This window comes from Acartia tonsa, chromosome 15 (assembly GCF_053477335.1).
Source record: "Acartia tonsa isolate MP-2025a chromosome 15, ASM5347733v1, whole genome shotgun sequence".
NCBI lineage: Eukaryota > Metazoa > Arthropoda > Copepoda > Calanoida > Acartiidae > Acartia > Acartia tonsa.
In genome coordinates, this window is record NC_137274.1 from 14852219 (window position 1) to 14866667 (window position 14449).

Genomic DNA, 14449 nt, shown 5'->3' on the forward strand with positions numbered 1-14449 from the left:
TTTCAAAGTGCTTGTACCATCGTCATGGGTCAATTTTTTGCAAAAATCAACTATATTTTGGCTAGGGGCCAAAAGTTTAACAAAATTTTTTTAATCCGGGACACTGTAATATACAATATATGAAACAATCATAATTAAGAACTAAATGTAATATATGAAATTGTTGTAAGTAAGAACAATTTGACTTAATAAGAGCATTTAACTAAAAGGTTACAATCAACTTTACGTAAAATTTGCATAAAATAATAGCATAGCTACTATATAATTAGAATATGTATGTCTGTCTGTCTGTATATTCTATTTGTTTAATGTCATAGCTACTATATAATTAGAATATGCATGTCTGTCTGTCTGTATATTCTATTTGTTTAATGTCATAGCTACTATATAATTAGAATATGCATGTCTGTCTGTCTGTATATTCTATTTGTTTAATGTCATAGCTACTATATAATTAGAATATGCATGTCTGTCTGTCTGTATATTCTATTTGTTTAATGTCATAGCTACTATATAATTAAGATATGAATGTCTGTCTGTCTGTATATTCTATTTGTTTAATGTCATAGCTACTATATAATTAAGATATGAATGTCTGTCTGTCTGTATATTCTATTTGTTTAATGTCATAGCTACTATATAATTAGAATATGCATGTCTGTCTGTCTGTATATTCTATTTGTTTAATGTCATAGCTACTATATAATTAGAATATGCATGTCTGTCTGTCTGTATATTCTATTTGTTTAATGTCATAGCTACTATATAATTAGAATATGCATGTCTGTCTGTCTGTATATTCTATTTGTTTAATGTCATAGCTACTATATAATTAGAATATGCATGTCTGTCTGTCTGTATATTCTATTTGTTTAATAACATAGCTACTATATAATTAAGATATGTATGTCCGTCTGTCTGTATATTCTATTTGTTTAATAACATAGGTACTATATAATTAGAATATGTATGTCCGTCTGTCTGTATATTCTATTTGTTTAATAGCATAGCTAAAATATGATTGAAATATGTATGTCCTTAACCATCCGGTACAATAAATCAAAGTTTATTAGGATGAAGTCAAATTTTAAAGTTTGGTGTAACCATTTAGTCAAATGTGCCTATAAAGTCAAACTGCTCATAATTATAATTATGACCAAACATCTAGTGAGCGTTTGGTATCAACTCTATGATTAATACTCTAGAATATTTTGGGTGATATCATTATTCCTTTAACATGAAAAAATGTTAAGCGCTGATAACAACCCCCTTTCCCCCCTGCGAGGGTATCCTAGGACCCAGTATAACCTAACAATAGCTATGATAAAATTACCCCCCCATAAAAAATAAAGGAGGGGGGAAGGGGGTTGTGATCAATAGTTGAATAGGGTACTTTTATGTTTTACGCAAGTGTGGTAATACGACACCCAGACGGACAGGCCGTTTACAGAGTTGCTTCGCTGTGACTTATGATAACAAACCCCCCGCACTAATCCTATTATATCACTATCCATCTCATGACCGCTGTTGACCCCGCACCCAGCGGTCAAACTAGCCTGCCTAAATGTGGGGAGGGTACTTGAACATGCAACTATCACGAGTCCCTCACGCGCTTATGTAATCGGGAGGCGCTGCCTCCCCTTTTACCACCACTGCCCCCACAGCCTGTCTACCGTCGGGCGCTAAGCCCTAGCGCCCCACACCCCCTTCAAACCTAACCATTGTTATATTTTGTTGTATATATATAGTAAACATAACTTGTAAATATTATTCAGTTTAAATATATAATTTATGTATGATTGAATCCTGCTTGTTTGTTTGGTAGAATACTTAAAGGCTAGGGCTCGTTGAATCCGAACTCGTTACCCCGTGAGCCGAGAACGCTCGGCTTACCAGAACTTGGTGTCAGCGTGTTTCAATCGAGCCTTACAGAAACTAGCCTATTCTACCTCTGATTGGACCCTTTGGCAAGTAAGGGGACAATCAGCCGCCAACTGACCCGTGAGACGGCCTTTTTAGGTCGAATTTCCATCATTTTGAACGCAATATGTGGGCCTCTGGCCTACGGCAAGCAGATTTAGCCTGCTAAAAGCGCCAGTTAAGACGCTTTTTCCGTGTCGTGTAGGAGTAGCACTAGGTGCGCAGCCACGGCAATCGGATAATTTAGCTCAGACGGCTACAGAACTGAGTCTAAATTGGCAAGTGTAGCTGGGAAAAGCCCCAGGACACCCAGGCCAAACCTACGAGACAGACAGCTGTGTGCTGGTCTCCCTAAGAAGGCAATGTGTGGCTGCGAAGCTTCAGCACACAAGTAAGCCCTACCACTGCGATGGATAGCAGATTTTGAGCCACAGGCACGGCAGGACGGGACATTCCCTGCCGCTGCCTCCCAGGATTCGAACCCGAGGCGCTGCAGGACGGGCCATTCCCTGCCGCCATTTTTCGGGATTCGAACCAGCGGCGCTGTAGGACGGGTCATTCCCTACCGCCGTCACCCCTCTGAACCTTGCAGGACGGACATTCCCTGCTGCCAGTGCTTCCAGAATCACACCTAGAGCTCCTAGTGATAACAACACATCATTGTGTATAAATGTCAACCAAGTGATAAAAATAAATATAAAATTGTTGACCAAGTGATAATTAATAAGCTCTAGTGATTCGAAGCTACAGTCTAAGCCACCATGGTAAGCGATACCACCATAGCTGCGGTGCGGCCACCACCAAAGTTTCTGCCAACCCCAGCCGAACGAGAGGCCCCCTTGTCTCAAGGGCAGGACCTCCACTTCCCCTGCCATGTCAGGGTGAGGTTTCCTACTCCTGACCCTGCCCAGCATGTACAGGTTGATGCCATGATTGATTCTGGCAACCGTGTACCAGGGTCTGCTGTAATTTCTGAGCATCTCATGCACGCGATGGGTGTGCAACGCATGTTGATTCCGGACAACACCCAGATCCTGACTGCTAATGAGGAAGGCCAGCCCCTCCAGGTAATCGGGAAATTAAAAGAGTTATATATGGCAGTTTCACACACTCTTATACTCCATCTATACCACGTGACTGTGGTCCGGAATCTCTCACACCCTCTGAACCTAGGAGGGTATTTTCTCAAGGAGTTCGGAACTAGGCTCTGTTTCGACATGCAACCACCTTGCTTGTGGGTGCGTGGGGAGTTTATCCCACTCCGTGGCGTCCCCATTGACCGGGAGACAGCCGAGAGAGAGCTAAGCTATGAGGGGCCTCTGCCAGGCCCCCTGCCTGAGCAGCCGCGTGTGGTTGAGAAAGGCACACACTGGGTGGACGCTGAGCTCAACGCACACAAGGGAGCTAACCTGCTAGCCATGGGGTTGCCCCCAGTGCCCAAGGTGCCAAGGGAGAGCCTGCCAACAACGTTTCCTGAGATTGCCAGCCCTCCAGAACCAATCTTCTCCGCCGACATTTTTATCAACGGCCAGCCGTGTCCACCTGGCCCCCTCTACCTGGGACCTCCAGCCAGTCCACCAGCCAAGCCCGAGTCCAGACCCGTCAAGTCGCGGTCTGATGTACCCGGAGCCACACTCAACTCTCAGGCCCCAGCCTCTCCCGGCGCCGTGCCCGTCAAGTCGCGGCCGGACGCCCACAGAGCCAAAGCTGGACCCAGCACTTTGGCCTCTCCCAGCGCCGAGCCCGTCAAATCGTGGCCGGACGCCCCCGGAGCCACGCCTGGCTCCGACACGTCAGCCCCTCCAGAAGCCGAGCCCGTCAAGTCGCGGCCGGTGGGTCCCGGAGCCAAGGCTGACCCCGCACCAGCCACGTATAGGCTAAGCGCTGTCACTCCAACTGACGGTCAACCACCCCAGCTCCGCACAGCCAAGCGGGTGGTCCTGCCTGGCCGCGGGGTTATGGCGGTCCCTGTTGAGCTAGTAGGCCATCGCACCAAGGATGCCATTCAACTAGCTGCCCCAGAACAGAGGTTTGGGGAGGACCTTGTTATTCCAGAGGGCCTGTATGCCCACAGGCCTGGCTCTGCCACTGTGTTTAGAGTACTGGTGGTCAATGAGGGGGAGGTGCCCCTCTTGCTGGATGCTGGCCTCCCAGTGGCAGGGGAGCTGGTCAAACCTGACATTTTAGAGGTCTCTGATACGCCTCCCCCGCGTCTCCACTCGTTCCAAGAACCTGCTGAGCCTATAGACATGCAGGAGTTGTGGGAGGCCCTGGAGATGGAAGACAATGAGTTCCTACGCAAGGACCCCTTGCTCAAGAAGGAGGTCTGGACTACGTTGTCAGAGTACAGGGACGTCTTCTCCAATTCTACCCCCGGCTGCACAGATGTGGTTGAGTTGCAGCTGCGCCTCAAGCCAGGGACCCAGCCGATCCGCCAGAGATTTAGGGATCTGAACCCGCGGCAAGAGGCTGAACTGGAGAAACAACTGGACACCTGGCTACAGGAAGGAGTCATAGAGCCGTCGGACTCCGCCTGGAGCAGCCCCCTGGTGCCCATCAAGAAGAAGGACGGGAGCACCCGCTGGGCCGTCGACTACAGAGCCCTCAACAAGTGTCTGGAGCTGGACAGCTACCCCCTGCCTAGGATCCAGCAGTTGGTGGAACGAGCTGGCGGGCACCGTGTCTACAGTGCTTTAGACGCGGTGGCCGCATACTACACCATCCGTGTGTCTGAGGATAGCCGGCCCTGCACCGCCTTCACCACTCCCAGGGGCTTGTATCAATGGAAAAGGATGCCCTTTGGCCTGGCTACGGCACCGTCTGTCTATTCCAGGTTTATTGCAGGGGTCCTAAACCCACTAGGCACAGCCAACCTCCAGTCATACCTTGACGACGTCCTGACCTTCCATCAGGATACCTGGGCCCACCTGGCCAGGCTCCGAGAGGTCTTGGAAGCCCACCGTAGGGGAGGGATCCGCCTCAAGCCAGCCAAGACCAAGTTGTTCCGGTCCAAGGTGGATTATCTGGGTCACACCCTCAGCCGTGAGGGGATAGCCATGCAAGAGGACTATATTGACCGCATCTTGGACTGGCCAGCCCCTAGCACCCCCAAGGATTTGCTGGCGTTGCTGGGCTTCTTTGGATACTACCGCCTGTTCATCCCAAAGTATGCAGACCTCACCTACGAGATGAATCGGCAGAAGACGGCCAAGGCCCTAACCTGGACGCCTGAGATGGAAGCCCAGCTGCTGCAACTCAAGGACAAGTTCCGCAAGGCCCCCATCCGAGCGCCGCCCAGGTTTGATTTGCCAGCAGTGTTCCAGCTCACCACAGATTTCAGCAGCCGCGCCATCTCTGCCATACTGAGTCAATGCCAGGAGGGCAAGGAGAGGCTGATTGCCGCCGTGGGGCGCAAGACAACCGACCCTGAGACGCACTACCCGTCCTGGAAGGGAGAGATGGCCGCCATTATCTATGGGATCCGAAAATTCCACGGCATCTTGTCCTACCGCAGCTTCCAGATCAACACTGATTCCTCTGCCCTGCTACAGATGAAATCACTGAACACATCCACAGGGATGGTGGCCCGCTGGCAGGAGGAGCTAGCGGCCTTAGACTTTACCGTCTGCCACAGGCCTGGCACCCAGAATACCAACGCCGACGCCCTCAGCCGCCGGGAAGATGCCAACATGCCAACGGCTAGCGCCGAAGAATTAGCAGAGCAGGCTGAGTATATCCACAACCTTTGCCAGCTAGGGGAGGCCGCAGCTAGCCGGCCCCCTGCCGCCCGACTGGATTCAGCTAGAGTATTGGAAGCCCAGACACAGGACCCCCTCCTGCTCCGTGTCCGCCAATGGGTGGCTGATGGCAAGGCCCCAACCAAGGCTGAGCTGCGTGGCAAGGAACGAGACGAGCAGCAGTACGCCAGCCGCTTCCCAGCCCTGGGGCTTGACGAGCACGGCTGCCTCACCACCACTGACCAGACTCTGACAGGAGAGAGGACAAGATACCTGCTGCCTTTGGCCCTCCAGCAGGACGCGTTCTTTCTAGCCCATGGGACCCCCATGGCTGGGCACTTTGGGATGGACGCAACTATCGCCCGCGTTGCCATGCACTTCTGGTGGCCCAACCTGGCCCATGACGTCCGCCTGATGGTACAAACCTGCCCTGAGTGTGTCCAGAAAGTTACCAAGGAGAGGCTGAAGCAGGGGATCCACGTGCCCTCCCGCCAGGGGTATCCACAGCAAGTCCTATTCATCGACCTGGTGGGGCCACTGCCAGAAACCCCAGCTGGGAACCGCTACATCCTCACCTGCCAAGATGGATTCAGCCGGTTTGTCAGCCTCTACGCCATCCCCAACAAGCGCACCCTCACGGTGGCTGAAGCCCTGTTGCACCGCCACCTGGCCACGTTCGGATGCCCCCTGAAGATCCATTCCGACAATGGAATGGAATTTACCGGCCAGGTATTCCAGGAACTGGCCTCCAGGCTCGAGATTGGCCTAACACATCCACCACCCTACAACCCGCAGTCCAACCGAGTGGAGCGGTTTCATAGGACGCTCAACACAGGCATGCGCCTGTTCCTAGACAGAGACGATAACAACTGGGAGCCACACCTGCCTGCCATCGCCTTTGCCTACAACACCAAGGCCTGCAGATCCACTGGTGTGACCCCGTTCCTGGCCTTCTTTGGGAGAGAGGCCAAACTTCCGGTGGACATGGTGCTACGGCTGCCAGAAACCGAATATGCTTCAGTTCCAGCCAACGTCCAAGCTCTCTTGCAGCGCTACTATGCAGTGTATGATGCCATCCAGCAGAAGGAGGAGGGAGCCATCAGGAGGAGCGCGGCAGCTTACGAAGGCACGGCCAAGTATGAGGTTGGAGACTTGGTCTGGTACCTGGCCCCCCGCCTGGTGCCAGGGAAGGCAGCCAAGATTACCAAGAGATGGACTGGCCCCTGGAAAGTAGTGAGGAAAGCTACAGAAGTCCATTATGTCATTAAACCTGCCTCTCCAGTAGCCAGGATCTCAGAAGTTACCGCGCATGTAGGCCGACTGCGCAAATACACCGGAGATGTGACTGCCCACCAGATCCCAGAAGACATCCAAGTTGACATGGACGGCGACGAGGATGCCACCGAGCTGCCAGTTGGAGCGGCGGCGCCCGCAGCTAGCAACCCAGGAGAGTTCCCAGTGCACCAGCCAGCTGCAGCCGCCCCACAGCCTAGCGGCCAAGATCGTGACCCAGTGGAGGAAAACCTGCAGGAGCAGCCCAACGAACCACCGCCGCCGCCGCCCGCTCCAGAGCCACTCAGAGATGCCATCTGGAACCCTGACGCGGACATGGAGAACCTGCCAGCCAACAGCGAGCCTGCAGGAGAAGAGCCAGCCACTGCGATGGAAGAAGCCGCCCCAGAAGAAGAAGAAGAAGCCATGTGCCCCCTGCTGATGACAGCCATCCCCATCCGGGTAGGAGCTAGGAGGCCAAGCAACCTGAATCAAGCAGGCGCCCCCATGGAGTTCTATGCACCCTTTGCCATCACCATTCCACCCTTAGGAACCACCAGAGTCTGCCTAGGCCTCCGTGTCCAGCTACCAGCCGCGACAGAACTGATCCTGCAGACGAGGCAAAATTTCCAGCGGCGAGGCCTGGCCGTCGCCAACCCACGCCTAGAAGCCAACCAGGAGCTGACAATGCTGATCACCAACCACAGTCAGACCGAGCAACGAGTGTCCCAGGGAGCCTGTGTAGCCCGAGCTGTCCTCCATCGAGCTGTGCCCCAAGAACTGCCTGTCCGGCGCAGGAGCCGGCTGTCGTATCCCCAGGTTCAAGGCCTGGTGGCTCAGGAGCCACGCAACCCTTGAAGGGGAGGTTGTGGTAATACGACACCCAGACGGACAGGCCGTTTACAGAGTTGCTTCGCTGTGACTTATGATAACAAACCCCCCGCACTAATCCTATTATATCACTATCCATCTCATGACCGCTGTTGACCCCGCACCCAGCGGTCAAACTAGCCTGCCTAAATGTGGGGAGGGGACTTGAACATGCAACTATCACGAGTCCCTCACGCGCTTATGTAATCGGGAGGCGCTGCCTCCCCTTTTACCACCACTGCCCCCACAGCCTGTCTACCGTCGGGCGCTAAGCCCTAGCGCCCCACACCCCCTTCAAACCTAACCATTGTTATATTTTGTTGTATATATATAGTAAACATAACTTGTAAATATTATTCAGTTTAAATATATAATTTCTGTATGATTGAATCCTGCTTGTTTGTTTGGTAGAATACTTAAAGGCTAGGGCTCGTTGAATCCGAACTCGTTACCCCGTGAGCCGAGAACGCTCGGCTTACCAGACAAGCACCGAAAAAGTTAGTTAAAACGTAGCTTTACAAAGTGTCTCAAAAATCAGTCATGTGACGTCATAAAAATGAAGGAAATGAGAGGAGAAGTGGGAAAGAAACCCCCTAAATAAGAGATTGATAATACCTTATTTTTATGACGTCACATGGCTGATTTTTGAGACACTTTGTAAAATTGCGTTAGAACGCAACGCCTAGCGGAGAAAACTGGAACTAAAATGTGACCAACCTTGAGAGATCTGGGCAGTGTGCCGGGCTGGTGATTGATTGATTGGGAAGACTGACTTTTCATCTGCATCTTGAACAGCTTCTTTCTCTCAACAGGCGCGTAGTGGTCTGGATAAAGGAAATTATTTACAGGGATATAAAGGGATAAGACAATGGCCGTTAAATTGATATACATCCCCAGTGCAGTGATGGTACAAAAAATACCTCTTATAGTAATTAGAATTAGTGGTTGAAACGTTTGAACACTTAATTTAATGAAGCAACCTATCATGAAAGCGTAAAACTTTGTGGACTAGTGTAATAAACAGCCCATTGTCTCTGAATAATTTAGGTGATTTCCCTTAAAGTACCTTGTCGAGCATAAAAACTCCTCCTTCCCCCCTCCCCAGGTAGCATGTAAACTAGGGGAGGCAGGCTTATATTGTTTAAAACATTTCTTTGGATTCTTTAGATGTTAGAGGATATGTCTATCTGTTATTCTATGCTTTCTTAACTGTACCTAACTGTTATAGGAAACATCATTCAAAGGTTAAAATCAATATTTCTAATACGTCTAAATTAACGAAAAGAGCTATCCGTTCCAGACGGACGAACGTACGGACTGACCCTAATTATAGAAAAGCTTCGATTATCAGAAGATCTCCAAAGTTGTAAAGTCAACGATTAAAAAAACGCTATTATAAAACTTTGGGGACTAATTACCTTTCTTAGCTAGTCTTTGCAGGGTGGTGGGTATAGGAAGATCTGATAAGGATTTGATTTCAGAGAGCTCGCTTACTGATTTACTTTTTATAACTTCTTGACGTCTCTAAATATATACACAGATATGTAGATAGATTGATAGATAATTTAATGGATTTTTACAAATAATTTGGAAGATTTTTTTGTACATAATAATTTTAAAGCTAGATAAATAGACAGAGTGAGAGAGAGACAGAGAGAGACAGAGAAAGACAGACAGGGAGACAGACAGACACAGACAGATAGACAGAGAAAGACAGACCGAGAAAGAGAGACAGACAGAGACAGACAGACAGACAGAGAGAGAGAGAGAGACAGCGAGAGAGACAGACAGAAAGAGACAGACAGACAGAGATAGAGAGACACAGAGAGAGAGAGAGACACACAGAGAGAGAGAGAGGGAGAGAGAGAGAAAGAGACAGACAGAGACAGAGAGACACACAGAGAGAGAGAGAGAGAGAGAGAGAGAGAGAGAGAGAGAGAGTGAGAGAGACAGACAGAGACAGACAGACAGAGACAGAGAGACACAAAGAGAGAGAGAGGGAGAGAGAAAGAGAGAGAGATACAGACAGACAGACAGAGAAAGACAGACCGAGATAGACAGACAGAGAGACAGAGAGAGAGACAGAGAGAGAGAGAGAGAGAAAGAGACAGAGAGAGACAGAGAAAGACAGACAGAGAGACAGACAGACACAGACAGATAGTAAGAGAAAGACAGACCGAGAAAGAGAGAGAGACAGACAGACAGAGAGAGAGAGCGAGAGAGACAGACAGACAGAGACAGAGAGACACAGAGAGAGGGAGAGAGAGAGACAGACAGAGACAGTCAGACACAGAGAGAGGGAGAGAGACAGACATACAGAGATTCGGACAGAGACAGAGAGACAGAAAGAAAGAGAATGGGAGAGAGACAGACAGACAGAGAGAGAGAGAGAGAGAGAGGGGGGGGAGAGACAGACAGACAGAGATAGAGACAGACAGAGACAGACAGAGAGACAGAGACAGAGAGAGACAGAGAGACAGAGAGAGACAGTGACAGAGAGAGAGAGACAGAGAGACATAGAGACAGAGAGAGCCAGAGAGAGACAGAGAGACAGAGAGACAGAGACAGAGAGACAGAGAGAGAGACAGAGAGACAGAGACAGAGAGACAGAGAGAAAGACATAGAGACAGAGACAGAGAGAGACAGAGAAAGATAGAGATATAGAAAAAGACAACTAGAGATAAAGAAGTTGGGCAAAAACCTATTGCCAGGTTTTTGTCTATATTTCTGACCTGTACTTCAGACTGGTCTGTCTCAGTTTTACATCCTACAAGGAGGTTTGTTTTCATAGCCGCGGGCAGCGTAGAATATTTCTCAATAAAATCATAATCACTTTCTTTTTCTTTTCCGTCGCATGTGTCGTTAGTTCCTGGTGGGTTTTTACGAGTTTTTTTTCAGGGATCTAAAGGGATAAGACAATAGCCGATAAATTGTTGTTCATCCCCAATGATGATACACAAAATAACCTCTTCTGTATATACCAATTATTGGTTGAAAGGTTTGGACACTCAACTTAATGAATCAAACAATCAAAATTCATTAAAAGTCCTCTAAGTTGTCAAGCCAACTAATAAGAAAGCGTTAACATAAGACTTTAGGGATTAGTGTAAATAACAGCCAATTGTCCTTTATCTCTCTAGTTAGCTCTTATCGTTAATTAAGGCATGTTATAATTATCCTATCGATATAAAACTTTGCATGATGATTACCATAACAATTAGGTACAATATCAAAAGCGTAGCAACTCTATTGTCGTTACCAGAAAGTCCGTATGTACATTTAAAACATGCCGATTTTAAAAATAATTATAATAAACTATCTATCTATCAATATCTTTTTAAACTCATAAATTCCTTTTTCAAACAGCTTTTCAATAGTTCTTGGTACAGGAATGTCCTAATACAGTTTCATTAAAGTCTCATCTGCATATTAAGATCTCTTTCACGGTGGATTTTGGGCAGGTTTTGAGCTATTTTGAGGGTTGTTTATCCCTTCCCTAGTTAAAAAATGTTAGGAGTAAGAACGAGGAAGGGGGGGGGGGCTCGGTTGTGAAAACATTGATTTATTTTGAGTTAGTTTAAGTTAAGTTGGGAAGAGGCTAAAGAGCCAGGTATCTAAAGGGATAAGACAATGGTCGATTAATTGATTCACATCCCCAATGTTAATACAAAAAACTACCCTTGTAGATTACAATTAGTGGTTAAAACGTTTGAATACTCAATTCAATAAACCAATCAATCTAAATTCATTAAAAGTCCCCCCCAAAAAAATTTGGAAAAATTGTAATAAACAGCCCATTGTCCCCTCTCTCTATATGCTCAAGAGTCCTGCAGATAACTTTAATGAACATGCCTTAAGGCTGGAGATTTGTGATAGTTCTGTGGGGGTCTTGGAGCGGATAATTTCCTGGCGGGTACGCAGTTCTTCATCTGTTATAGGCCGGGATCTAAACAGGGGTCACAACTAGGGTTGGGCCGGATACTGGATACCAGATATCCGGTTGATTTCTTATGCCGGATATCCTGTATCTGGCTAGATATTGAAAATAAACCGATATCCCGCAAATTACCGGATATCCGGCATTGGAAATCAGCCGGATATCCGGTATCCGGCGATATAAATCAGCAGGTTATCTTTCTAAATCTTCCTATTTCTTACAAATCCTTCCTAATTCTCACAAAATCTTCCTAATCCTCAGAAATTCTTCCTAATTCTCATAAAATCTTTCTAATTCTCTTAAAATCTTCCTAATTCTCACAAATTCTTCCTAATTCTCACAAAATCTTTCAAATTCTCACAAATTGTTCCTAATTCTAACAAAATTATCCTAATTCTTACAAAATCTTTCCTACTTCTCACAAAATATTCCTAATCTTACAAATTCTTCTTACCTAACAAAATCTTCCTAATTCTCACAAAATCTTTTTAATTCTCATAAATTCTTCCTAATTCTCACAAAATCTTCCTAATTCTTACAAAATCTTCCTAATTCTCACAAAATCTTCCTAATTCTAACTAAATTTTTCCTAATTCTTACAAAATCTTCCTAAATCACACAAATTCTTCCTAATTCTCACAAATTCTTCCTAAATCTCACAAATTCTTTCTAATTCTCACAAAATCTTTTTAATCAAATTTTACCTAATTCTAACTAAATTTTTCCTAATTCTCACAAATTCTACCTAATTCTTACAAATTCTTTCAAATTCTCACGAATTCTTCTTACCTAACAATAACTTCATTTCTAAGAGAGCTGGGTAGAGACTCGTATATACTGTTGTTGCAGGATTTTTGTCTGATACAATACACACACACAATAACACCCAATAGACAACCAACTCTTGAATTGCATGTACTTTGTCTATGAAAGTTGGTGCTTTCCAAAAAGAAAATTTTTGTGTGGGGTTATGGTGTTTTTTTTTTACTACTTAAGGTCAGGTAAGGTAATATTAGGCACTACAGGTAAAAGCCCTCTTTAGTTGTTCCACCTCCTTTTCCCTTCCCCAACTCCCTAACAGTGGTTGGGCATAATAAAACTCTCCTTACTTTTGATTTTCAAAATAAGGAATGTAGTTTCATTGCTTAAGAGGCAATTTGTTAGAAAGGACCATTACAACCAATTTATTTATTAAATGACCTTCCTCATTGCCAAGTAAAATTAAGTAATTAATTACAGTCAATTGACAAAAAAACAAAACGTGACAAACCCCAAACTGTCCCAGTTTGAGCAAGGTCGATTCCAGTTACGTCATATACGTTTCTGGAAAGAAAAAGGGGGAAGAAAATCTCTTCAAAAGAGATTGGAGAAAAGGGAAGAGATTTTCTTCCCCCTTCCCTTTTTATATGACGTCACAGGAATCGTCTTGCTCAAAACTGGGACAGTTTGGAGTTTGTCCAAAAACGTTGATGTTAAAACATTGTCAGTTTAACATATGTTGTGTGTGTGTGTGTGTGTCTGTGTGTGTGTGTGTGTGTGTGCCTGGGTGGTGCAGTGGGGGAGTCCTGGGTGTTGTCATGATTCTTCTGGGGGCGCTTCAGTGTTGGTATCTGCAATAGCAAGCAAAATTAGGTCTTCAAGCTGATGAGTCACTAGAAGCTTGCCATGCTTGAAGCTCTTTATAGTGCCTATAAAAATGACATCATACTAGAATATTATGCCGTTATTCAGGATTCCTCAGCCAAAGTTTTTAAATTTATTCTCTTTTTTTAGGCACTAAATTAAAAAAAGGGCAAAAAATCCAGAATTATATCATATTAGAATAATGGACTTCTCTAATATAACTTAATTTTTATAGACACTATAAAGAGCTTCGCTCTGCTCCTCGTTTGGTTGAGAGTGTCATTAATTAGGGTGTCTTAATATGGATCACCTGCCAAACAACCAGGCCAAGGTGATGTATCTGTTCCCTATGTTCCCATGATCATTATTTATTTGAGAGTGCCATTAATTAATAAGGAACACCTGCCCTTAATTAAGGTGACTTATTATAGAACACCTGCCAAAACTCTGGTTGTATCGCTGTCAAGGCTTTCCTTGAGTTTTTTTTTGTCGTGCTCTGTGTGAAATCCCATAGGACGTCTATTCCTTATCCCAATACGCCAAAGATGAAAATTTTTTATTCCCTACGGTGACTGATTGGCGCGGCATGTGCGCATTATTTTGGCTCCGGCGCGTTATTCTTTTGTTTCCATCGGAAAATGCACGTATCGGTTGTGTTGTGCCTTGGAAAGTGCACTTGAACCCGAAAGAACCCTACAGTAAGCCTGTTCAGCTTGCAATAAATATACCCAGGTAATGATCATTCATGCATGTTGTGCATAGGGAATTAAGTGGACGATTACGATTGGAAAACGGCAATTATTTGATATTTGTTTATGAAAAATTTGAACATTCAACCTGTGCATTTATTATTAGTAACTTATTATGTTCGGTCAAGTTATTAAGATATGATTTTTTGCTTTATCTGATTCTCGTACCTATATATATATATTGATTTAATGTGTTTTATTTTGTTTTAGTTCCATGGTTTTCATCACTTTTCAATAAAGAGATTTGAAATCAGTCTGGTTGTTTATTTATCAAACAGCAAATCCGCGGTTTGTCTCTCGTATAAAATCTCGAGCTCTGTCCCGCGGTCAAAACACTTGTT

General features: G+C 45.9%; 1 protein-coding gene across 3 annotated transcripts in view; it reads right to left on the reverse strand.

Annotated features, from left to right (window-relative positions):
• The window catches only part of LOC145306757 (uncharacterized), a 48821-nt gene that overhangs the window by 15716 nt on the left and 18656 nt on the right, over window positions 1–14449 (reverse strand). For all 3 annotated transcript variants that reach the window (XM_080149050.1, XM_080149051.1, XM_080149049.1), the window contains exons 20-26: window positions 13279–13346; window positions 12526–12594; window positions 11652–11745; window positions 11150–11195; window positions 10532–10665; window positions 9218–9323; window positions 8517–8623 (exon numbers count right to left, since the gene is read on the reverse strand). In XM_080149050.1, coding sequence (XP_080005176.1) covers window positions 8517–8623; window positions 9218–9323; window positions 10532–10665; window positions 11150–11195; window positions 11652–11745; window positions 12526–12594; window positions 13279–13346 — 624 coding nt within the window. The remainder of the gene's footprint in view (window positions 1–8516; window positions 8624–9217; window positions 9324–10531; window positions 10666–11149; window positions 11196–11651; window positions 11746–12525; window positions 12595–13278; window positions 13347–14449) is intronic.